General features: G+C 44.3%; 1 protein-coding gene across 2 annotated transcripts; it reads left to right on the forward strand.

Annotated features, from left to right (window-relative positions):
* Positions 1-4,897: 4,897 nt before the first annotated feature.
* On the forward strand, positions 4,898-24,819 carry THAP1 (THAP domain containing 1). 2 transcript variants are annotated; one of them, XM_056518255.1, is made up of 3 exons: positions 4,898-5,380; positions 20,446-20,641; positions 24,330-24,819. In XM_056518255.1, the coding sequence occupies exons 1-3, from the start codon at positions 5,310-5,312 to the stop codon at positions 24,708-24,710; spliced, it is 648 nt and encodes a 215-aa protein (XP_056374230.1). In that variant the 5' UTR covers positions 4,898-5,309; the 3' UTR covers positions 24,711-24,819. The 2 variants fall into 2 exon arrangements, with proteins under 2 accessions (XP_056374230.1, XP_056374229.1); XM_056518254.1 differs by lacking the exon at positions 4,898-5,380 and adding an exon at positions 5,511-5,788.
* The last annotated feature ends 288 nt before the right edge of the window (positions 24,820-25,107 follow it).

The raw sequence follows: 25,107 nt of genomic DNA on the forward strand, positions 1-25,107 counted from the left end.
AAACAACAAAAAAGGCCTTAGCGCCATGTGGTCCCTTCCATCAGCTGATCATGAGGATGCCAGAAGATGAACCCACAAAGATCTGATATTGATGACCAATGCTATGGATAGGCGATCAATGAGGGTGCCAGAAGATGGTCCCACGCAGTTCTGGTATTGATAACCAATTCTATGGGTAGGCTATTAAAATTACAGTCCTGAAAACCAATTCAAGAATCCTGTTATTTTTACTGCATTCTAAAGACAGGAGAGAAGGTGCTCCATAGGGTAACACCACCGGAGATAGGGGGGAGTGGAGAGTAAGATCTAATTTTAACTGCTCAACCTGGATGGTTGTGTAGTTGCATACACAACAATGGTAAACGCTTGGATACAGTGGTCTGTCTGCAGCCCTCCTGGTGTAGATCCCACAACATATGCATAAAAAAGATGGCTTCAATGAAAGGTACAGGAGTACATCGGCGCTGAACGGACCCAGGACACAGCAAGTTAGTAAGATAAAATCCAATTTATTCGATGCAACGCGTTTCCCTGTGCAAGCTCAGATTCATCAGGCAGGGTGATGCCTGATGAATCTGCGCTTGCGCAGGGAAACGCGTTGCATCGAATAAATTGGATTTTATCTTCCTACCTTGCTGTGTCCTGGGTCCGTTCAGCGCCGATGTACTCCTGTACCTTTCATTGAAGCCATCTTTTTTATGTATTTTTACTGCATTAGCAGGCAGCACATAGACTGTTTGCGGGCTTGCTGCAGAGAATGTAAGGAGTACATAGATAGAAATGATAACTATGGAAGTAGCGTAATTTCACCTAGCCAGCTAATACAGTAGCTTTCTGTGGTAACAGATTATCAAGGGAATTGCTGGTGGCTTCATCGTTAGGTCCACAAACCATCTGAAAATAGAAAAACAGAAAGCTTGGAAATATAACTTCTCCAGCTTCTGCAACCCCTTGTATGAGCAGTTCTCTGCCCCGGCTAACCAAGGTGGGCGGCACACACTAGGGAGACAATAGGGAAATATAAAATGTCATCCCACATTGCGTTTTTATTTGTGACCTTTTTGGGCCAGTCACGGTTTCTTTTTAGATTATAGAATGTTTCTGGCTATTGTGTTTTTTTATCCAGTGTGTGGCGTCTTTCCTCTCATAGACTTCTATAGAATAGATAGAAAGTGATGTGTTTATGGGCACTTACTTAGGTGTTTCTCCCACATTCTTCAATATAAATCCTTGAATCACATGGCTTGTAAAGAGAATAACGTTGGTGAAAAAACGCTCATCAAGATGATTAGATACTTTTTACCATAATGACTCCTGTTTATCGTTTATGTCATCTGCACTTCTCAGGGTGAGCTGGTCCTGGCCATGTATGCTGCAGGGACCGTCCGGTGGGGAGGATTAGTCGTTGCGGGCTGTCCATTTTCACCGGGGGGGGGGGGGGCCTCTTCTCCACGCATCGGGCCCAGCCCCGGACTAGTGACGTTGCCTTGACGACGACACACAGGGACGTTCATGCACAATGTCCCTGTGCGTCGTTGTCAAGGCAACGTCACTAGTCCAGGCCCGAAGCGCGGAGAAGAGAGCCCCCCGGTGAAAATGGACAGCCCGGAACAACTAACCATCCACACCGGACGGTCCCTGCAGCATAGATGGCCCGGACCAGCTCACCCTAACTTCCCGCCTAGGGCAGGTGAGTACAAAACAAAAGGGGGGGCTGGATGATGACAAAGGCTGCAGTGGTCTTCAACCTGCGGACCTCCAGAGGTTTCAAAACTAGATGTAGTTTTGCAACATATGGAGGTCCGCAGGTTGAAGACCACTGAAGGGATTGACAGGCGGTGATGATGAAGGGGGGGGGGCATGATGACGAAGGCCGCAGTGGTTTTCAACCTGCGGACCTCCAGAGGTTTCAAAACTACGACTCCCAGCATGCCTGGACAGCCGATGGCTGTCCGAGCATGCTGGGAGTTGTAGTTTTGCAACCTCTGGAGGTCCGCAGGTTGAAGTCCACTGATGAAGGGATTGACAGGCAGTGTTGCTGAAGGGGGGGGGGGATGATGACGAGGGTCTGGATGATTACATGGGCAGATGATGTATTTCCCACCCTGGGCTTATAGTCCAGTCAATAACTTTTCCTGGGTTTTTGGGGTAAAATTAGAATTCTAAATTCTGACCACAGGTTCCCTTTAATTGTGCCCCACTGAATCAGTGTAGCCTTGTACACAATATGGGGGAGAATTATGAAAATCCGCGTAGAGGAAGAGTGGTGCAGTTGCCCATAGCAACCCATCACATTGTTTCTTTTATTGTACAGAGGCCTTTTTAACCCTTTCAGGACTCAGTGTTTTTACACTTTAGTTTTTTTTCCTCCTCACATTGTAAAAATCCTAACACTTTCAGTTTTCCACTTACAGACCTGTATGAGGGATTGTTTTATGTGCTACCAATTTTACTTTGTAATGACAGAAATCATTTCACCACAAAATCTATGGCAAAACCCCGCAAAAATTATTTGTGGGACAAAATTGGAAAAAAAAGTGCAATTTTGTAATTTTTAGCGGCTTCCTTTTCTACACAGTACACTTTTCGGTAAAATTGACACCTTATGTTTATTCTGTAGGTCCATACGATTACAAGGATACCCAATTTATGTAGGTTTTATTTTATTATACTACTTTCAAAAAAAATTATAACTATATGCACCAAAATTTGTATGTTTAAAATTGTCATCTTCTGACCCCTATTACCTTTTTATTTTTCCGCATATGGGGATTTATGAGGACTCATTTTTAGTGCAGTGATCTGTAGTTTTTATCAGTACCATTTCTATTTTCATGGGACTTTTTGATCACTTTTTCTAAATTTTTTTAAGGTATACAAAATTAGCAAAAATATGGAATTTTGGAATTTGGAATTTTTTTTACGTATACGCCATTGACCGTGCGGTTTAATTAACTTTATATTTTTTATAGTTCGGACATTTACGCACGTGGCTATACCACATATGTTTATTTACATTTTTTTTTTAAAATGGGAACTTTTATTAGGAAAGGGGTTAGATCACATTTATTAACTTTTTTTTTTACACCTTTTTTTTAGTCTCCATAGGGGACTATTTCATGCAATCTTCTGATTACATACACTGTTCAATGGTACGCCCTGTGTCCTTAACTCCTTAAGGACGTAGGGCGTACCTGTACGCATTATGCCCGGTACCAGTGTTTAAAACGGGTCGGTCCTGGCTGCTAATCATAGCCGGGACCCCGGGCCGGGATCGTTGTGCCGTGCGCTGTTAACCCTTCAGACGCGGCGATCAAAGTTGACCGCCGCGTCTGAAAGTGAAAGTAAACGCTTCCCGGCAGCTCAGTCGGGCTGATCGGGACATCGCGATAAAATCACGATGTTCCAATCAGCTGGGACTCAGGCGGAGGTCTCCTTACCTGTCTCCGCGGCGTCCGATCGTTGATTGATTGCTCCAAGCCTGAGATACAGGCTTGAGCAATCAAGCCCCTATCTCACTGATCCGTGCAAAGCTATGGCTTTGCAGGGATCAGCATAGGAGATCAGTGTGTGCAGTGCTATATGTTCCTATGGGAGCTATAACACTGCAAAAAAAAAGTGAAAATAAAAGTTTGAATCCCCCCCCCCTTTTCCCATAAAAAAAAAAAACTGTGTAAATAAACATATGTGGTATCGCTGCGTGCGGAAACGTCCGAACTATAAAAATATATCGTTAATTAAATCGCACGGTTAATGGCGTGCGCGCAAAAAAAATTCCAAAGTCCAAAATAGCGTATTTTTGGTCCCTTTTTATATCATGAAAAAATGAATAAAAAGTGATCAAAAAGTCCGATCAATACAAATATGGTACCGATAAAAACTTCAGAACACAGCGCAAAAAATGAGCCCTCATACCGCCCCATACGCGGAAAAATAAAAAAGTTATAGGGGTCAGAAGATGAGAATTTTTAACATATAAATTTTCCTACATGTAGTTATGATTTTTTATAACTATATAAGTAGGGTATCATTTTAACCGTATGGACCTACAGAATAATGATAAGGTGTCATTTTTACAGAAAAATTAACTGCGTAGAAACGGAAGCCCCCAAAAGTTACAAAATGGCGTTTTTTCTTCGATTTTGTCGCACAATGATTTTTTTTCCATTTCGCCGTGGATTTTTGGGTGAAATGACTAATGTCACTGCAAAGTAGAATTGGTAGCACAAGAAATAAGCCATCATATGGAATTTTATGTGCAAAATTGAAAGCGTTGTGATTTTTAGAAGGTGATGAGGAAAAAATGAAAATGCTAAAACGGAAAACCCTGCGTCCTTAAGGGGTTAAAAAGGAAAGAAGTGATCTGATTGGTTGCTATTGACAACTGCAATTGTCATCCTCTAAACAGGTTTTGATAAATCCCCCCCCTCCCCACCAAAAAAAATGAAGTCTTGATTAGTACCCCCGAAATTGTTAAGCGCTGCGGAATCTGTTGGCGCTGTATAAATATTGTTATTATAGGACACTGGTAAAGGTCCTCCTTGTGATGTCCTGGCTGCAGTCATGTGACTTCATTCCTGTATTGGATAAACCTGAATGAAACACAGAGCAAGCAGGTTGCATGCTTAGGTCACGTGACCACATATGTGACATAGCAAAACAATCTTGTGGCTTTATTACTGTCTTTATTTATAATGTTATTTTTGGTTGTTGTTGTTGTTTTTTTTATTGATAAAACAAAAAAAATCCCCTTCATAATTCCTTAATTTTACTACACCTTAGTCTCCAGGTGTCGCAAAACTACAACCTCCAGCATGCCTGAAAGACATTCCGGTCATGCTGGGCGTTGTAGATTCGCAACAAGTACAGGCACCCTGGGTGAGAAACATTGCCAAACTCCGGAGTAGGTTATGAGGTAATCTCCGAGATATAGCTCTCCATTATCCACATTATGACGTCATACTCATCGCCCCCTCCCTGGAAGCGTGAAGTGTAAACCTTTAGGAATACGCGAGAACTGGGCGTGAACCATGCAAATATCATCACGTGACTCGAACTGACAAATGGCATCGCGAACTGTGAGCAAACGTGACGACAGTTGAAGCGTTGTCAGCCATCTTGGAGCCGGGAGGTGCGCTACCCACTAATTTCTCTCTCTTATTAAAACGGTAACCGGCGGCGGGAGACACGTATTTATCCGCCAAAACGGTACACTGTGGAGGCTTAGTGCTATTTGTGCCATTGGTTCTGTGTACGAGACAGCCGATCCAGCTCATCACTGAGTAAACGAGGCAGAGTGAGCCGACGCCATGGTGCAGTCTTGTTCCGCTTACGGCTGCAAAAACCGATACGACAAGGATAAACCCATCTCGTTTCACAAGTGAGTATTGTGTGGGAAGGCGATGTGGGGGCCGACGGGTGTTAGTTCTGCTCGATGCCATAGTCACCGCGCTCCCTGTAACGGTGCTAATGCGCATGCGCTGTCTCCAAGGCGCGCTGTGTGTTGTGCGCGCTCATGAAGCAGTGCCACCTCAGTGAGGTGGATCCGGCATCAGCCCCGCCCACTCACTGTTCTCTAACTATGGAGTTTTAGAGGGTTGTCTAGTCCTCTCTTAAAAATTGACAATTGGAACAGGGTGACCATAAAAAAAAAAAAAAAAAAAAAAAATCATACTTGCCTGCCCTGCCCTGCTGCTATGGTCCCAGTCCCAACTGTGCACTGTGGATTCCTGCAGGAACTGAGGTGGTCACTGCTTTTGCCAATTCTTGTGAGGCCTACATATGGCAGGTAACAGCGCAGGAACTGGGACAAATATGTCGAACATTCAAAGAGCCATAGCTTTTTAATTTTCTGCTAATATAGCCAAGGGCTTGTTTTTTTAGGATAAGCCCTCTTTTTCGGTGATACCTATAACTTTGTTCCTTTTTTTTTATGACATTCAGTGTGCAGTATAAAGCTCCAAAAGGAAAAATCTGTTTAAATTAGAGTTGAGCAGGAAAAAAAATCCTGCATGTCGGAAATTTTCTTAATCTCTGTAACACGATTGCGGACTTCTGCAGATTACCGCCGTGCTGGCTCACATTGTACAAAACAAGTTCCCATAACACTGAACAATGCTATGCTATGGCATAGCATTGTTCAGTGTTAACAATTGCATGTAATGGAGCCTGAGAAAAAAAAAAAAGTACAACCCGTTAACCCCTTAAGGACTGACCCATTTTTTACCTTAAAGGGGTACTCGGCGCTAAGACATCTTATCCCCTATCCAAAGGATAGGGGATAAGATGCCTGATCGCTGGATCTCTCAGGCTTCTGTATCAGGCAGACAGGAGGTCATGATCTGACCTCCTGCTGCCATAGCAACCAACGGCGACGCGCTATCGTATCTCGCCGCTGACGTTAGCTCCCCCTGTCAGCACCATAGATGCGTGATCAGGATTGATCATGGCATCTATGGGGTTAATGCTGCTGGGAGCTCTCTGGTCTTGCCGCTGATCTCCTGCGCTGCCCGCGGCAGTGCAGGAGATCTCTAGGACGTATGCATACGTCCCAGTGCGCGAATGTGTCGGATGCTGGGACGTATGCATACGTCCCATAGCAGGAAGGGGTTAAAGGGGTACTCCAGTGGAAAACTCAGCATTTTTTTTTTTTTTATTTTTTTTAATCAACTGGTGCCAGAAAGTTAAACAGATTTGTAAATTACTTCTATTAAAAAATCTTAATCCCTCCAGTACTTATCTGCTGAATACTACAGAGGAAATTATTTTCTTTTTGAAACACAGTGCTCTCTGCTGATATCCCGAGCACAGTGCTCTCTGCTGACACCTCTGTCCATTTTAGGAACTGTCCAGAGCAGCATATATTTGCTATGGGGATTTTCTCCTACTCTGGACAGTTCTTAAAATGGACAGAGATGTCAGCAGAGAGCACTGTTTTCCAAAAAGAAAATAATTTCCTCTGTAGTATTTAGCAGATAAGTACTGGAAGGATTAAGATTTTTTTTTATAGAAGTAATTATAAATCTGTTTAACTTTCTGGCACCAGGTGGGAAAACATTTTTTTCTACCGGAGTGCCCCCCATTTGGGCCTTAAAGCGCAACTGTCATGAAATGTTGGTGCAATAACCTGCACACAGCCTTTGTACTGTGTGCAGGTGGTGGGTATAGCAATATTTTTACCTGAAATTTGCAGGCTTTCATGACTGCAAAAAATACTTTTATTCAAAACCACTTACTGTCGGATAGGCGTGGCGCAAGGTACGCAATGCCCCGCCGCTGCCATGCCCACCCACACGCCTACCCCGTATGTCAGCGCTGGGACCGCTGTGTGGATTGACACACAGGTCTCAGCGCATGCGCCCTTCAGCTAATCTAACCTGCTATGTGTCATCCAGCAAGCACTCCCCTCCGCTGTCTAGCTCCTCAGTGCGCCTGCGCAATGCTAGGTGCAGAGCGCGCTTCCTCTCTGCACCTAGTATCGAGAGCTAACATAATTGCACGCTGCTCTGCGCAGGCGCACTGAGGAGGAAGACGGCAGGAGCGAGCGCTTGCTGGATTACACACAGCGGCGCGCAGGTTAGATTAGCTGAAGAGCGCATGCGCTGGTACCTGTGTGTCAATCACACAGCAATCCCAGCGCTGACATACGGGGTGGGCATGGTGGCAGCGGGGCATTGCGTACCTTGCGCCTATTTTATTTTAACGTTTTAGTTTTTTCCTCCTCGCCTTCAAAAAATCATAACTCTTTTATATTTTCATCCACAGACTAGTATGAGGGCTTGTTTTTTGCACGACCAGTTGTCTGTTGTAGTGTCATCACTCACTTTACCATAAAATCTATGGCGCAACCAAAAAAAATACTATTCGTGTGCGGAAAGTAAAAAGAAAACTGCAGTTTTGCAAATTTTGGAAGGTTTCGTTTTCCCGCCGTACAATTTACGGTAAAAATCATGTGTTCTTTATTCTTTGGGTCAATACGATTAAAATGATACCCATGATAACATACTTTTCTATTACTATTGCGCTTAAAAAAAAAAAATCGCAAACTTTTTAACCAAATTAGTACGTTTAAAATCCCCCTATTTTGCTGACCTATAACTTTTTAAAATTTTTCCGTATAAGGGGCGGTATGAGGAATTTTTGCGCCATGATCTGTACTTTTTATTGATACCATATTTGCTTATATAAAACTTTTAATACATTTTTTATAAATTTTTTTTTTTTTTTTTTTACTTTACGCCATTCACCATACGGTATCATTAACACTTTATTTTAATAGTTTGGATATTTACGCACGTGGCAATACCAAATATGTATATAAAATATTTTTTTACACTTTTTGGGGGTGAAATAGGGAAAATGGGACAATTTACGTTTTTATTGGGGGAGGGGTTTTTTCATATTTGTTTCACTTTATTTTTTACTTTTATTTTTACACTTTAATAGTCCCCATAGGGGACTATTTATACCAATCATTTGATTGCTAATGCTGTTCAGTGCTATGCATAGGACATAGCACTGATCAGTATTATCGGTCATCTTCTGCTCTGGTCTGCTCGATTGCGGACCAGAGCAGAAGACCCATGGAAGGCAGCGGAGGCAGGTGAGGGGACCTCCGTCTGCCGTTCTGGATGATCGGATCGCCGCGGCAGCGCTGCGGGCGATCCGATGATCAATTTTAGTGACCGCAATGCTGCAGATGCCGTGATCTGTATTAATCGCGACATCTGAGGGGTTAATGGTGGACATCAGCAGCCGGAACCTGCCGCACATGACCCGAGCATCGCTCCGATGCTTGTGGTTATGTATAGGACGTAAATGTACGTCCTGGTGCGTTAAGTACCGGCTCACCAGGACGTACATTTGCGCCCCGCGTCGTTAAGGGGTTAAGGACCTTTACACCCTTGTCCCGTTACCGGTTTTGAAGTGTGCTCACGAGCTGAGCACGCTTCAAACTCGGTGGATCCCGACTGCTATCAGAAGCCAGGACCCAGGGTTAGTGGCAGACATCGCCATTCGGGCCGATACCCGGCATTAACCCTTTAGATGCTGAGATCAAAGTTGATTTCATCGTCTAAAATGTTTAGCTAACGTGTCGGTTAGCTCAGCGGAGCTGATCAGGACCATCGCAGGGAAACTGATGTCCTGATCAGTTCATAATTGTGAATAAGCTCCTCCCCTAATAAGTTTGAATCACCACCCCATTTCCCATTTTTTAAATACAATATTGTTGCATAACTTAAACATATGTGGTATTGCCACTTACGTAAATGTCCAAACTAATAAAATATAAAGTTAGCTTAACCACACGGTTGATGGCGTACACGTTAAAAATGCACAAATTTGGACTTTGGAATTTTTTATCACTTCATACACCATAAAAAAAGTATTAAATAAAACCTTTTATAAATTGGGTATCCTTGTAACCATATGGACCTACAGAATAAAGATACGGGTTCATTTTTACCAAAAAGTGCGTAGAAACAGAAGCCCCAAAAGTAACAAAATGCAGTGTTAATTATTTTTTTTTTTAACCTGTTTGGGACAAAGGGAGTACAGGTACTCCCTTGCACCCCTGATTCTTATGCACCAAGGAAGTACATGTATGCTCTGGTCCCGTTACAGGGGTTTGAAGCGTGCTCGTGAACTGAACACGCTTCAAACCCGGTGGGTCCCGACTTCCATTAGCAGCCAGGACCCATGGGCAGCGCCGATCAGGCTGATGCCCGGCATTAACCCTTTAGGCTCGATTAGCGGAGCTGATCAGGACCACAATGTTAAAACTGCAGTGTTCCAATCAGCTGAGTTGGGCGACCCTTACCTTCCTTCTCCGCTGTCTAATCGGTCTTCTGCTGCTCTGCTGCTCCAAGCCTGCTATGCAGGCTGGAGCAGCAGAGCACCGATAATACTGATCAATGCTATGCTATGGCATAGCATTGATCAGTATATGCAATAAAAAAAACTGTGCTAAATGTTAAAAAAAAAAATATATATATAAAGAAAATTATGTGGTACTACCACGTGCGTAAATGTCTGAACTATTAACCCCGTAAGGATCAAGACCATTTTCACCTTAACCCCTTAAGGACTGAGCGTTTTTCTGTTTTTTGCTCTTTCGTTTTATCCTCCTTACCTTTAAAAAAAAATCATAACCCTTTTCAATTTTGCACCTAAAAATCCATATGATAGCTTATTTTTTGCGCCACCAATTCTACTTTGTAATTGCATCAGTCATTTTACCCCAAAATTTACAGCGAAACAGAAAAAAAATCATTGTGCGACAAAATTGAAGAAAAAACACCATTTTGTAACTTTTGGGGGCTTCCGTTTCTACGTAGTACAGTTTTTGGTTAAAATGACACCTTATCTTCTGTAGGTCCATACGATTAAAATGATACCCTACTATATAGGTTTTTGATTTTGTCGTACTTCTGGAAAAAAATCATAACTACATGCAGGAAAATGTATACCCCTCTGACCCCTATAACTTTTTTTAATTTTCCATGTACGGGGCGGTATGAGGTCTCATTTTTTGCACCGTGATCTGAAATTTTTCGCGGTACCATTTTTGTATTGAACAGACTTTTTGATCGCCTTTTATTCATTTTTTCATGATGTAAAAAGTGACCAAAAATAAAATATTTTGGTCTCTGGAATTTTTTTGCACGTACGCCATTGACCGTGCGGTAATTAACTATATATTTTTCTAATTCGGATATTTCCGCATGTGGCGATACCACATATGTTTATTTTTATTTACAGTTTTTTATTTTAAATGGGAAAAAGGGGTGATTCAAACTTTTATTAGGGAAGGGGTTAAATGATCTTTATTTGCTTTTTTTTTTTTCCGATGTTATAGCTTCCATAGGGGGCTATAACACTGCACACACTGATCTTTTACATTGATCAATGGCTTTTCATAGAAAACCATTGATCAATGATTCTGCCGTTTGACTGCTCATGCCTGGATCTCTGGCACTGAGCAGTCATTCGGCGATTGGACAGCAAGGAGGAAGGTAGGGGATCCTTCTGCTGTCCTACAGCTGTTGGGGATGCCACTATTTCGCCGCAGCAATCCCGAACAGCCCCCTGAGCACACCGGCAATGTTTTAGTTTCACTTTAGACGCGGCGATCAACCTTGAAAGCCTCGTCTAAATGGTAAATCGTGATCAGTGCCGTTCGCTATTAGTCCCGGCCGTTGTTAGAGGCTGGGCCCGACCCGCTATGACACTATCACGCTGTGGCCCCGCATTATAGAACGGGGGTGGGCTCAGGGCATACAGGTAAGCCCTAAGTCCTTAAGGAGTTAAAGGGTAGCTCCCACCATCCTATTTTTTTATTTTTTTGCTAGCCCGTCTCAGAACCCCCCCCCCGGCTTCGGCACAAGCCCGTTCACTCCTCCAACCCCAACTCCCCCCCCCCCCCCCCCCGCCCCGCATACCCCATTCCCTCATTACACTTGCAGTTACTGCAGAGTCCGGCAGCGGGCGTGCAGGGACAGCGGCAGCAACGAGGCGGCAGCGGCGGTGATGTGCGGGAGGAGTGGCCTCCCAGCCAGTGGCCGGGGAGCCAATGCGCTCGCTCCCGCCTGTCTGATTGACAGGCAGGGAGCGAGTGCAGCCTAACTGAAAAAGGACTGATTGCCACTCCAAAATCAGTCCTTTTTCAGTGGCCGGTTTTTAAATGTAAATTAAACCTTTTCAATGAAAATAAAAATAATAAAAGTATATTAGAGATATGTTGTAGTACATAAGTACTACAACATATCAAAAAATAAAGTTGGTGACAGTGCAAAAATAGCTTTCATCAAAAAATTGCCGAAAAAGCCAATTAAAAAACTGCCGCGCCGCCCCCCCCCCCCCCCTCCCTCCCTCCCTGCCTGCTTGGACACTAACCAGTCAGTTCGTGTCCAGCTGTCATCACCTACATCATGGATGCAGGTGGAAATTGACAGGGCTGCCCTCACTCTGCCTGTGTAAGCGCGTAGCTGGGAGTGAGGACAGGGTAAGTAAAGACCTGCACTGCCTGTGTGTAGAAAACTCCTGCTTCCCTCCAGATTCTGTCAGCTATGAGGCATGCAGGAGTTCTCACCACCCCGGAGCTCCACAACAGCCGACATCAGAGCGCTGAGCGCACAGGGGGAACAGCTGATGTCTGCTGGTGCAGCTTTTGGGTTCGCGTCGCACATTATTCAGCCCTCTTTCTGCCAGCCACTGCTCATGATGCCGCCAGCCGCGGCCACTCACAGGTCCGCCCGCTGAGTTGCTCACAGAGCCGCCCGCTGCTGCACTTACATGTTTCCCCACAGCCGCTGCATATCAAATGCTTCCCATCATCCCATACGCCCCATCTCCCTGGTGCTGGTCTCCCTCATGTTACTCCCAGCATGCACTGACATTGAGGACATGCTGGAAGTTGTAGTTTTGCTAATGCTAGGGGAGATGGGAGCAGACAGCATACCTGAGGGAGGGGGCTGAGGCCTGCAAAGTTAGGCCACGCCCCCTCCCTTGGAGAGGAATTTAAAAGGGTACTCCGGCGCTTAGATATCTTATCCCCTATCCAAAGGATAGGGGATAAGATGCCCGATCGCGGGGTCCCACCGCTGGGGACCCCCGTGATCTTGCACGCAGCACCCCAGCTAAAATAAGTCCCCGGAGCGTGTTCGCTCTGGGTCTGATTACCGGCGACCACAGGGCCGGCGGCGTGTGACATCACGTCTCCGCCCCCGTGTGACATCACTCTCCACTGCTCAATGCAAGCCTATGGGAGGGGGCGTGACAACTGTAACGCCCCCTCCCATAGGCTTGCATTGAGGGTTGGAGCGCGAAATCACACGGGGGGTGGAGGCGTGACGTCACACGCCACCGGCCCTGTAGTCGCCAGTAATCAGACCCGGAGCAAACACCCTCCGGGGACTGATTTTAACTGGGGTGCTGCGTGCAAGATCACGGGAGTCCCCTGCGGCGGGACCCCCGCGATCAGGCATCTTATCCCCTATCCTTTGGATAGGGGATAAGATGTCTAAGTGCCGGAGTACCCCTTTAAGCTAGTGAGCTCCAATAAAAGTGTAATAAAAAAAATAAAATAAAGGTGCTAGACACGTAATAATTAGATGTACAGTGGGGATCAAAAGTTTGGGCACCACAGGTAAAAAAAATTATTAGTGCATAAAGAAGCCAAGGAAAGATGGAAAAATCAACAAAAGGTATCAAATTACAGATTAGACCTTCTTATAATGTGTCAACAAAAGTTAGATTTTATTTCCATCATTTACACTAACATGTTTTTACTTTTGGAAGACATCAGAGGGCTTCAAAGTTCAGCAGCAATTTTCCAATTTTTCTCAAAATTTTCAAAATCGTAATTTTTCAGGGACCAGTTTTGAAGTGGATTTGAAGGGCCTTCATATTAGAAATACCCCATTATAAAAACTGCACCCCTCAAAGTATTCAAAATGACATTCAGAAAGTGTGTTAACCCTTTAGGTGTTTCACAGGAATAGCAGCAAAGTGAAGGAGAAAACTTAAAATCTAAATTTTTTTTACATTAAGATGTTCTTGTAGACCCAAATTTTAAGAGAGAGAAATCCCCCAAAAATTTGTAACCCAATTTCTCTCGAGTAAGGAAATACCTCATATGTTATTGTAAAATGTTTTGCGGGTGCAGTAGAGGGCTCACAAGGGAGGAAGAGACAATAGGATTTTGTAGAGGGAATTTAGCTGAAATGGTTTTTGGGGGGCATGTCTCATTTAGGAAGCCCCCATGATGCCAGAACAGCAAAAAAAAAAAAACACATGCCATACTTTTTTGGAAACTACACCCTCAAGGAAGGTAACAAGGGGTACAGTGAGTCTTAACACCCCACAGGTGTTTTACAACTATTCGTTAGTCGGATGTGTAAATGAAATTTTTTTTCACTAAAATGCTGTTTCCCCCCCAAATTTTACACTTTTACAAGGGGTAATAGGAGAAAATGCCCCCGAAAATTTGTAACCCCATTTCTTTTGAGTATGGAAAACCCCATGTGTGGACGTCAAGGGCTCTGCTGGCGCACTACAGGGCTCAGAAGAGAAGGAGTCACATTTGGCTTTTGGAAAGCAAATTTTGCTGAAATGGTTTTGGGGGGGCATGTCGCATTTAGGAAGCCCCTATGGTGCCAGAACAGCAAAAAAAAAAAAAAGCCCCACATGGCACACTATTTGGGAAACGCCCCTCAAGGAACATAAGAAGGGGTACAGTGAGCCTTTACACCCCACAGGTGTTTGACAAATTTCCGCTAAAATTGGATGTGAAAATGAAAAATTTGATATTTTTTTTTCTCCTACGGCGGCTGGATCGCACAGGCTGTTGTGTATGCAGCTAATCAGGAGGTCATACTGTGCTGCAGTACAAATGTATTGCAGCATAGTATAACCTGTAAAAAGTGAAAAAAATTATAATAATAATAGTAAAAGGTTCTTCAACAAAAGTATAAAGTGTAAATAAAAATAAAATGAATGCCCCTTTCCCTATAAATGTACAAATATACATACTAGGTATTGCCATGTCTTTAATGACGTGTACTATGAAGCTATAATGTAAATGATCCCACACGGTGAACGCCGTTAAAAATAAATAATAAACACAATTTTTGATAATTTTGGTGCAGATAGCTGAATAAAAAAAATCAAAAGGTAGCATGTATAGCAAAAGTAATTCCAATAAAAAGTACAGCTTGTCCCGCAAAAAATAAGCCCTCATTCAATGACGTTGGACGAAAAAAGTTACGGCTGTCGGAAAATAACACAAAAAAAGGGGAAAAAAAGAATTTTGCTCAGAAAAGGAAAAAGAACATAAAAAGCTATATAAAATGGGTATCGCCATAATCTTACCGACCCACAGAATAAGCTTTCTGTGGGTCACTTTTACCGCGCAGTGAACACCATTAATTATTATTTTTTTAAAGACAGACATTTTCCAGTTTTTCACAATATTTTGGAGTTTTTCACAAAAAATGCTGCATGTGTCACAAAAAAGCACCACTTATATAAGGTACAATATGTCACGAAAAAACGTTCTCAGAATCGCTCCGCTCAGAAAAAGCATTCTAAAGTAATTACCATTTAAAGAGACACATGTCAAAGAGCTTAGGGTAAAAAATGGGTCTGTCCTTAAGGGGTTAATGCCAAAATGGACCTGAGTCCTTAATGAGTTAAGGTGAATAAAATAATTTAAATAATGAATTAATAAATGTGAATAAGCTCCTACCATAATACAAGTTTAAACTAGGGATCGACCGATTATCTGTTTGGCCGATATTATCGGGCGATATTCACGATTTTGGACGTTATCGGTATCGGCAATTACCTTTCCGATAATGCCGCACCGCCCCGGCCAGAGACCGCCACCGCTGCCCCATTGCCTCCCCCATCCCCAGTTTTATAATTACCTGTTCCCGGGGTCTGCGCTACTTCTGGCTCCGGCGGCGTCCTGCGTTACGCTGTGCGCTGCGCAATGACGAGATATGTCTTCAACGCGACATCACCGTCAGTGCACACAGTGACAGCTCAGGACGCCGCCAAAGCTAGAAGTAGTGCAGGCCCCGGGAACAGGTAATTATAAAACTGGGAATGGGGGAGGCAATGGGGCAGCGGCGGTTGTTGGACTAAGGCCTGGCAGGGGGAGAGAGGCGGGCGACGGCGGTCTCTGGGCAGAGGATAGGTGGGGTGGGGGCAGCTGCGGTGGTAGGACTCAGGAGGACCCCAGGACAGGCACGGGGAGAGAAGCAGGTGGCGGTGGTCTCTGGCACCGCAAAAGCCACTGCAGTTCATTGATTTAAAGCGCCCACTTTGAATCAATGATCTGCATCGGCATCACCAGGGGGAATAAATAGCCGATAATTTATACCGGAATATTGGTATAAGTTATCGGCTATCGGCCTTAACCTCCTCAGATTATCGGTATCAGCCCTAAAAAATCGATATCGGTCGATCCCTAGTTTAAACCCCTCTGAATATTTACAAATAAAATAAAAAAAAAAAATATCCGGTATCACTGCGCACAGAGATGTCCGAACTGTGAAAATACAATGTTAATAAGACTGCTTGGTGAGCAGTGAACAAAATTTCTGAATTGCTGATTGTTAGTCACTCGATATACCAGAAAAAAAATAACTGGAAGCAATCAAAAGTTCCCATTGAACAAAAATGGTACAGATAAAAACTACAGATCACGACACAAAAAATTACCCTCATACAGCCCTGTAAAAAGGAAAAATTTAAAAGTTATATGAAAATAAAATCAAACTGTATATAATGCCTTGCCTTCTTACCTGGTGCCTGGGCATTTTACCTCACACTGCCGCTCAGCCTAACCCTGGCAGAGGCGGGACATCACGTTGGGTACCAAGGCCCAGATTTATCAAACTGTGAGAGAAAAAGTGGAGTGATTTTTTTTTTTCCCCACAGCAGCCAATCACAGCTCAGGTAACGAGCTGTGGTAAAGTGAAAGCTGAGCTGTGATTGGTTGTTATAGGAAAATCGCTCCAAATTTTCTCACACAGTTGATAAATCTGGGCCCAAAAGCTGGAAGAAGACTGGGACCGACGGACAGGAAACCGATTCTAGCTGCACCGTGGGAGTGGTGGAAGGTAAGTCAAAGCTGCAGGAGTTTAATGCTAAAGCGCTGAAGATAAGTCACCCAGCTTTCCTATATTGCCTAGTTCTGCACTACTGCTTTTCACTGAATATCTTGGCAAATTTATCTTTCAGCATCTTTAGAAAGCTACATAACAACCAATGTTGAGTTATGCTTTGTATGTAATATGTGCATCTGGTGCTATTTGTGCAGCAGCCCTGGAAATCTATTTCTGCTCTGAGCTGGTGTATATTACCGTTATACTCTATTGTCTTATAGTAAATGTCGTGAGTGTGAGGCCTGTCCTCGTTTTGCTGACCCCCACTCACATTTTTAAAGTTTGAGCAGGCAGTTTAAAAACCACCAAAAGTCACAAATTTTGGTGTTTGAAAAGCCATAAATATCTATATCTATATATATATATATATATATATATATATATATATATATATTAGGGATCGACCGATATCGTTTTTTTCGGGCCGATACCGATAATCGGTGGAGGTTAGGGCCGATAGCCGATAACATATACCGATATTCCAGTATAAGTTATCGGCTATTTATCCCCCCTCGACACCGCTGCAGAGCATTGATTTAAAGCGGGCGCTTTAAAGCAATGCACTGCAGTGGCTTTTGCGGTGCCATAGGCCGCCGCCGCCACCACCCGCTTCTCTCCCCCTACCTGTCAGGGTGGTCCGGGCCATACATCCTTCCTGTAGTGTCCGGGGGCATTCCGGGTGGAGGGTGAACCGGTCCGGGCTGTTCTTCTCCGGCTGTCATCTTCTCCACTCCGGGCGGGCTCCGGCCTAGTACGCTGCATAGACGCCGCTGCGCAGTGACACCCGTGCGCAGCGACGCACCTGACGTCACGGCGTAGCGGCGTCTATGCAGCGTACTAGGCCGGAGCCTGCCCGGAGTGGAGAAGAAGACCTTGGGAGAAGAAGGACAGCCCGGACCGGTTCACTCTTCACCCGGAATGCCCCCGGACACTACAGGAACGATGGATGGCCCGGACCACCCCCATTACGGGTAAGTTAAATTTTTTTTTATTGACTCGGAGGGTGGGGGAGGGGCCCGACCGGTATAGCGGTATGGGCAAAAATCCATACCGGTATACCACCCAGCACTACGGTAGGGGGTGCGGCGGGTCGGGAGGGGGTCGCGGTGGGGGTGGTGCGGGGGGCGGGGCATTATCGGCAAGGTAATTGCCGATACCGATAATCCCCAAAATCGTGATTATCGGCCATACCGATAATCGGTCGATCCCTTATATATATATATATATATATGATATAACTGAATGTGTGTATGTATGTTCCAGCATCACGTCCAAACGGCTAAAGATATTAACATGAAACTTGGCACACATGTTACTTATATGTCAACAACAAACATAGGATAGGTCACTTAACCCTTATCCATCCCATTTGCCAGGGTCGGGGTTTTTGTTTAAAGTCCCATACAAGTCTATTTGAAATATATGTTACTGCATAACTTCCAAACGGCTGGAGATATTTCGATAATACTTGGTCACATGTTACTTATATGTCCACTTAAAATGTAGGATAATTAATTTTAACCCTTAACTACCCCCATTTGTGAGGGTCAGGGTTTTTGTTTAAGTCCCATGCAAATCAATGGGAAATGTATTTTCCCACATGACTTCCGTACAGCTGGAGATATTTCAATAATACCTGGTACACATATTACTTATATGTCAAATAAAAATATCATAGTTAAATTAACCCTTACCTACATACACCCTTATATAAAAGATGGGTTTTTGTTTCAAGTCCCATACAAGTATATGAGACTTCCAGTACCTTACTCCACAAGATCCACTCTGCATCTCCTGGTGAATGTGTCGGTCCGGTGCATTGCCGTAGAATGAGATTTGCCATAGAATGAGATGGTCCGCCTCCATCACATCCTATTGGCTCACTCTTGTCACGTGACATATTTAAACGTCTCGCATCGATGCGCACAGTAGTGTCAGTTTGGCTATCACAGGGAGAGGCTCTCCTCACCCTGTGATAGCTGAAGCTGTACGGAGCTCTCATGGCCTCTGTGGCCCGACAGAAGTTCACACATGTACGCAGCTCATACGGCTGGCTCATATACATTTACTGTTGATCCACAGCGCTATCGGGATCCCGATGGCGCTGTCATCAGTGTGCGTCCCCGCGAGCGCCCCACGGCCGCAGCTCTACTCCCCGTCCCGTTAACGCTCAGGGAGCGGGGAACAGAAAGTAGAGCATCGGGCGCAGGTTAAGTTATTCGCGTAGTGCTGCGCATGCGCAGTACTACTTTACCTGCGCCCGATGCTCTACTTCCTGTTCCCCGCTCCCTGAGCGTTAACGGGACGGGGAGTAGAGCTGCAGGGGACGGGGAGTACAGCTGCGGGCGTGGGGCGCTCGCGGGGACGCACACTGATGACAGCTCCATCGGGCGTAGGAATCCCCATAGCGCTGTGGATCGCTCCCTGAGCGTTCACAGGGGACGGGGAGTAGAGCTGCGTAGGACGGGGAGTAGAGATGCGGGGGACGGGGAGTACAGCTGCGGGGGACGGGGAGTAGAGCTGCAGGTGTGGGGCGCTCGCGGGGACGCACACTGATGACAGCGACATCGGGCATAGGGATCCCGATAGCGCTGTGGATCAACAGTACATGTAATAATAGAGTAAGTGTATATGAGGCAGCCGTATGAGCTGCGTACATGTGTGAACTTCTGTCGGGCCACAGAGGCCATGAGAGCTCCGTGCAGCTTCAGCTATCACAGGGTGAGGAGATCCTCTCCCTGTGATAGCCAAACTGACACTGCTGTGCACATCGATGCGTGACGTTTAAATATGTCACGTGACAAGAGTGAGCCAATAGGATGTGATGGAGGCGGACCATCTCATTCTATGGCAAATCTCATTCTACGGCAATGCACCGGCTTGCAAGCCACACCCCATCTCACAAAGACGGGACGGGAAATGGGGTAGAGATATGAGGTTAGGATGTGAGGTCGAGATATAATGACAGGATATGGGGTTGGGATATTACAACAATATACGGGATATGAGGACGGGATATGAAGTCAAAAGCTTCCTCCTTTGTTGATTTTCCGTGTATATCGGGTACTCAGCTAGTTATTGATAAATTCCTAACACTGTTCTGCACTCTTAGCCAGCTTTTCCAGACTGCTGAATTCCTAATTGCCATAGTCATGTAGTGATAAACCTTCTATATCTCTAGATCAAATTGTAATTTAGAGTCCTAGGCTGGGTAACATCACTGTGGAATTGCAGAGGTGATCACAATATTGCAGAGGTGCCCTAATATTACGTGATAGACGCAAACAATGTAAGATATGTATGTCTAGCAGAAAATCTGCTCGACATATCCACATGTGTTCCTTTGGTGTTGTCTTTTAGTTTACTGTCCCTTTTAAATTAGGTTTTAGTCTCACAGCACTTGTGTTCCAACCCATTTTTTTTTCTTTTTTCTTTTTTGCACCTAATGGACTCTAAACAGGTCGGAGCAAAACTGACACCTGCAAGTTCTGATGGATCCCATTGACTTAAGTGTCCACCTGGTGTCCAGTATTTAAGGGGAGTTGAGCAGAGAAAAAGACCAGACATGCAGTATTTTATTTTCTCTGCTCAACTCCCATCCTTCCGACTGACAGAATTCCTTTTACCAGTACACAAGGACCAAGTAAACTTAGCATTACTTGTATAACCGTTAAAATAGCAGCTTTGAAAATGCTTTGAAGCGTTTCTAATAATTTTCTGTTTATTGAAGGAACTACATTAATTTATTGTATTTATATATTTTTTTCTTTAGATTTCCCTTAACACGACCCCTTCTTTGTAAGAAATGGGAGGCTGCAGTCAGAAGGGCTGACTTTAAACCAACAAAGTACAGTAGCATCTGTTCTGACCACTTCACTCCTGACTGCTTTAAGAGAGCCTGTAACAATAAACTGCTCAAGGATAATGCTGTTCCAACTGTGTTCTCCTACACAGATGCTAAGCCGGCGGTACGTTAAGATTCATGTTTTGACATCATCTCAAAGGGGGTTTCTGAGATGTTCAAAAATGTGAACAAGGAAATGGTAAAGATTAACAAAAGAATTAATACTCACTTGATAAACTTCCCCTTACCACTGAGGCCAGACATTAGTTTCATTGGTCACATGGATATACAGGCACCTGCAGGCATGTAAACACAGACTGGCAGGGGATCTATCAGGTGAATAGAATATTTATTTTGTTTTATACTACATCCTTTCTTTGCACATCTCTGAAAACCCCTGAGGCAGTGTGAGAGATTTATCATCATCATGTTAAACATTGTACTTTAATCCCATTCCACTTTCCTTCTTCCACAATGTTTTAACCACTGAATGTAGGGACCAAGCCCTACAAGATTTGTATAGATGTGTATAAGGGTGCTGTTATTTAAAGGTATATGTTTATAGGAAAAAACATATATAACGGATGCTGAAAACATGCTCCTGTATGCGATAATCTGTTTTCTATTGCCCTGCAGTATAAAAAGAGAAAAAAGTGTATTATGTACTATGTATTATGTACTATAATGGAAACAGTAAAGAGAGAGACAAAAACATAGTTTGAACCCATCAAGGCTTTTTTGTTTACACATTTTTGGGGGCTTGTATAAAACCCCTTTTTTAATCTGATGCAGCAGTTTTTCAGCCAAAGCCAGAAGTAGATCCAACAGGGAGAAATATAAGTCCTTTCTTTATATTTCCCATTCCTTTTTAAATGCACCTCTTACTTTCGCTAAAAAACTGCGGTGGCAGTTAAATGGGCACTATCAGATACAATTTCTAATATTTTTATTTCTAATATACTTCATAAGAAAATTGTATTTCCTTTTTATAGAAATCATGGCTTTGTCCATGACAGGCATGGCACAGGGCTTCAGCGTGGACAGAGTCCAGTAAGTGAGGGTGGGCTAGCATTCCTCTGTGCTGATAGGACAGGAGAGAGCACAGAGGAGTCCTATCAGACAGGAGAGAGCACAGGGGGGTACTATCAGACAGGAGAGAGCACAGGGGAGTGCTATCAGACAGGAGAGAGCACAGGGGAGTGCTATCAGACAGGAGAGAGCACAGGGGAGTGCTATCAGACAGGAGAGAGCACAGGGGAGTGCTATCAGACAGGAGAGAGCACAGGGGAGTGCTATCAGACAGGAGAGAGCACAGGGGAGTGCTATCAGACAGGAGAGAGCACAGGGGAGTGCTATCAGACAGGAGAGAGCACAGGGGAGTGCTACCCCACCCTCACTTACTTACTTTGTCCATGCCTGTTCGCCATGATTTTATAATCCATGATTTCTTTAACCCCTTAAGGACACTGGGTTTTTCCGTTTTTGCGCTTTCGTTTTTTCCTCATCACCTTCTAAAAATCAGAACGCTTTCAATTTTGCACATACAGACCCATATGATGGCTTTTTTTTTTTTTTTTTTTTTTTTTGCACCACCAAATGTACTTTAGAATGGAATCCATCAATTCACCACAAGATTTAAGGCGAAACCAGAAAAAAAAAAATTTGTGAGGCAAAATTGGAAAATGAACGCCATTTTGTAACTTTTGGGGGCTTCCAATTCTATGTAGTGCACTTTTCGGTAAAAATGACACCATATCTTTATTCTGTAGGTCCATTCGGTTACAGGGATACCTAAGTTATATAGGTTTAATTTTATTTCACTACGTTAAAAAAATTATAACTACCGTATATACTCGAGTATAAGCCGACCCGAGTATAAGCCGAGGCCCCTAATTTCAACCCAAAATCCCAGGAAAAGTTATTGACTCGAGTATAAGCCTAGGGTGGGAAATACATCATCCCCCCCTGTCATCATCCAGACCCCCGTCATTAACATCCTCATCATCCATCACCTGTCATCATCCCCTTGTCATCATCCCACACCCCCCCTTCATCACCCCCTTCATCATCCCCTTGTAATCATCCCACACCCCCCCTTCATCATCCCCTTGTCATCATCCCCACCCCCCTTCATCATCCCACACCCCCCCTTCATCATCCTCTTGTCATCATCCCACACCCCCCCTTCATCATCCTCTTGTCATCATCCGCCATCAGTGGTCTTCAACCTGCGGACCTCCAGAGGTTTCAAAACTACAACTCCCAGCAAGCCCGGGCAGCCATCGGCTGTCCGGGCTTGCTGGGAGTTGTAGTTTTGAAACCTCCGGAGGTCCGCAGGTTGAAGACCACTGCGGCCTTCGACATCATCCAGCCCCCTCTCACCCCCTTTAGTTCTGTACAGTACTCGCCTCCGCTCGGCGCTGGTCCGGTGCTGCAGGGCTGTCCGGTGAGTAGGTCGTCCGGTGGGATAGTGGTTCCGGGCTGCTATCTTCACTGGGGGCGCCTCTCCTCCGCGCTTCGGGCCCAAAATAGAGGCGTTGCCTTGACGATGACGCAAAAGTACGTTGGTAATGAACGTACCTCTGTGTCGTCGTCAAGGCAACGTGCCTATTCTGGGGCCGGGCCAGAAGCGCTTAGAAGAGGCCTCCCCGGTGAAGATAGCAGCCCGGAACCACTATCCCACCTGACGACCTCCTCACCGGACAGCCGATGGCTGCCCGGGCTTGCTGGGAGTTGTAGTTTTGAAACCTCTGGAGGTCCGCAGGTTGAAGACCACTGCGGGTGGAGAGTTCACTCGAGTATAAGCCGAGGGGGGTGTTTTCAGCACGAAAAATCACAGTCACAGATCAGCTTGTACAATGCTGAAGATAATGTAAGAAATAATTGAATATCTAGCGCAGGAGCTCGAATGCAGATATATTTTATTCCAGGACAGCAATACACATGGACCAGGACAGCAGTAACTGCATTCGAGCTCCTGCGCTGGATATTCATTTATTTCTTACTCTATTTAAAGTTCTTTACTTATTTAATTGACAGATTTTAGTGAAGTGTAACTGTCATTTCAGCAAACAAACAAAAATCTATAGTATAAGTGAATATAAGAAACCCTGTAATATATATTATCAGAAGAAACTGCCTTTCTTCCTTCTGTGGGGTGTAAAATGCTCACTGCACCCCTTATTACATTTCGTGTGAGGTGTAGTTTCCAAAATGGTGTCACATGTGGGGGAAGTCACATTGCATTGAGGGGGGCAGAGCGTGACATCGCATGGGGCGCAGCCTTGACGTCACAACGCTCCGGCCCGTGATCGACAGTAATCGGACCTGGGGCTAACACGCTCCGGGGACTGATTTTAATGGGGTATGTCGTGCAAGATCACGGGGGTCCCCAGCGGCAGAATAGGGGATAAGATGGATAGGGGATAAGATGTCTAAGCGCCAGAGTACCCCTTTAACTCCCCCGCCCCCATCTGCCACTAGTTGGTCAGTCCTGACTGACCAATGGCAGGGGATAGGATGAGGTGGCACCCCTCAGCAGCAGTCATCCTGTTCCGATCACCGCCCGGCACCTCATTGTCTAACAGTGTCTAAAAGCAGTTGGCACAGATTCCCTTTAAGTCGTAAGGAAAAAATTGTTTAGAAAAAAAAAGCATTACCTATTAGTAGTTTTACTTTTCTTACATGAATGTAACAAGTGGTGAGCAAGAAACAATATTCGTAAAAAAAAAATAAAAAAAATAATTCCTGATTTGCATAGACCAATATGAATTGTTAAAAAAGTAACATAAACGTCTGGCATTTTATTTTAGGTCACAAAGAATGTTAAAAAGGAAGAACAAAGTACACCGGTCCCTGCTGTTCCTGAAATAGATCCTGCAATTGGTTTGCTGTTGCCCCCTCCATATACTCCTAGTCACATAGCAGTGATATGTGACCACAATTATACAGTGGAAGATACAGTCCATCAGAGGAGAAGAATACAACAGCTGGAAGAACAGGTTGATAAACTTAGGAAAAAGCTTAGAATTGCAAACCAAAGGTGCAGAAGACAAGAGCGTAGCCTGGAAAAACTGGAAAAAGAAGTGTATGATTATAAATATGGCGCTGGCTTTGTGATCGTCCCAAGCAACTATTTTGAAGTGTACAACGAGGGTGAAAGAACTGAAACTTCAACAATTATAAATATCTAATCCTGGAGGTAGTTCAGTGGGTCACTGTTATGTGCATATTCATTATAGCATAAATATTGCTTAATAAAAGTTATTTGCTAAATTGTTCTCTTACATTTTGATAGAGTGGCTTCTAACATATCCTGATATTGAACATTACTAAGCTACAACAGCTTTTCAAAATCTCAAGCTTCATATACAACCAATAGTTAAACCTGCTTATATACCTCACTAGCATTCATTAAAACGTATTGCTATTTCATAAAACAATTTATGTTAACAGATTTCAGATTTATAGAGGTTGGTGCATGGATTAACCATGGTAATAGTTGTAAGATTGCTTAAAGTGTCCCTGTCGTTGGGGGGGGAAAAAAAACTTCTGACATGTCATAAACTTTTATTGGTTGGGGTCTCTGAG

The sequence above is a fragment of the Hyla sarda genome, chromosome 1 (genome assembly GCF_029499605.1).
Source record: "Hyla sarda isolate aHylSar1 chromosome 1, aHylSar1.hap1, whole genome shotgun sequence".
Taxonomy (NCBI): Eukaryota; Metazoa; Chordata; class Amphibia; order Anura; family Hylidae; genus Hyla; species Hyla sarda.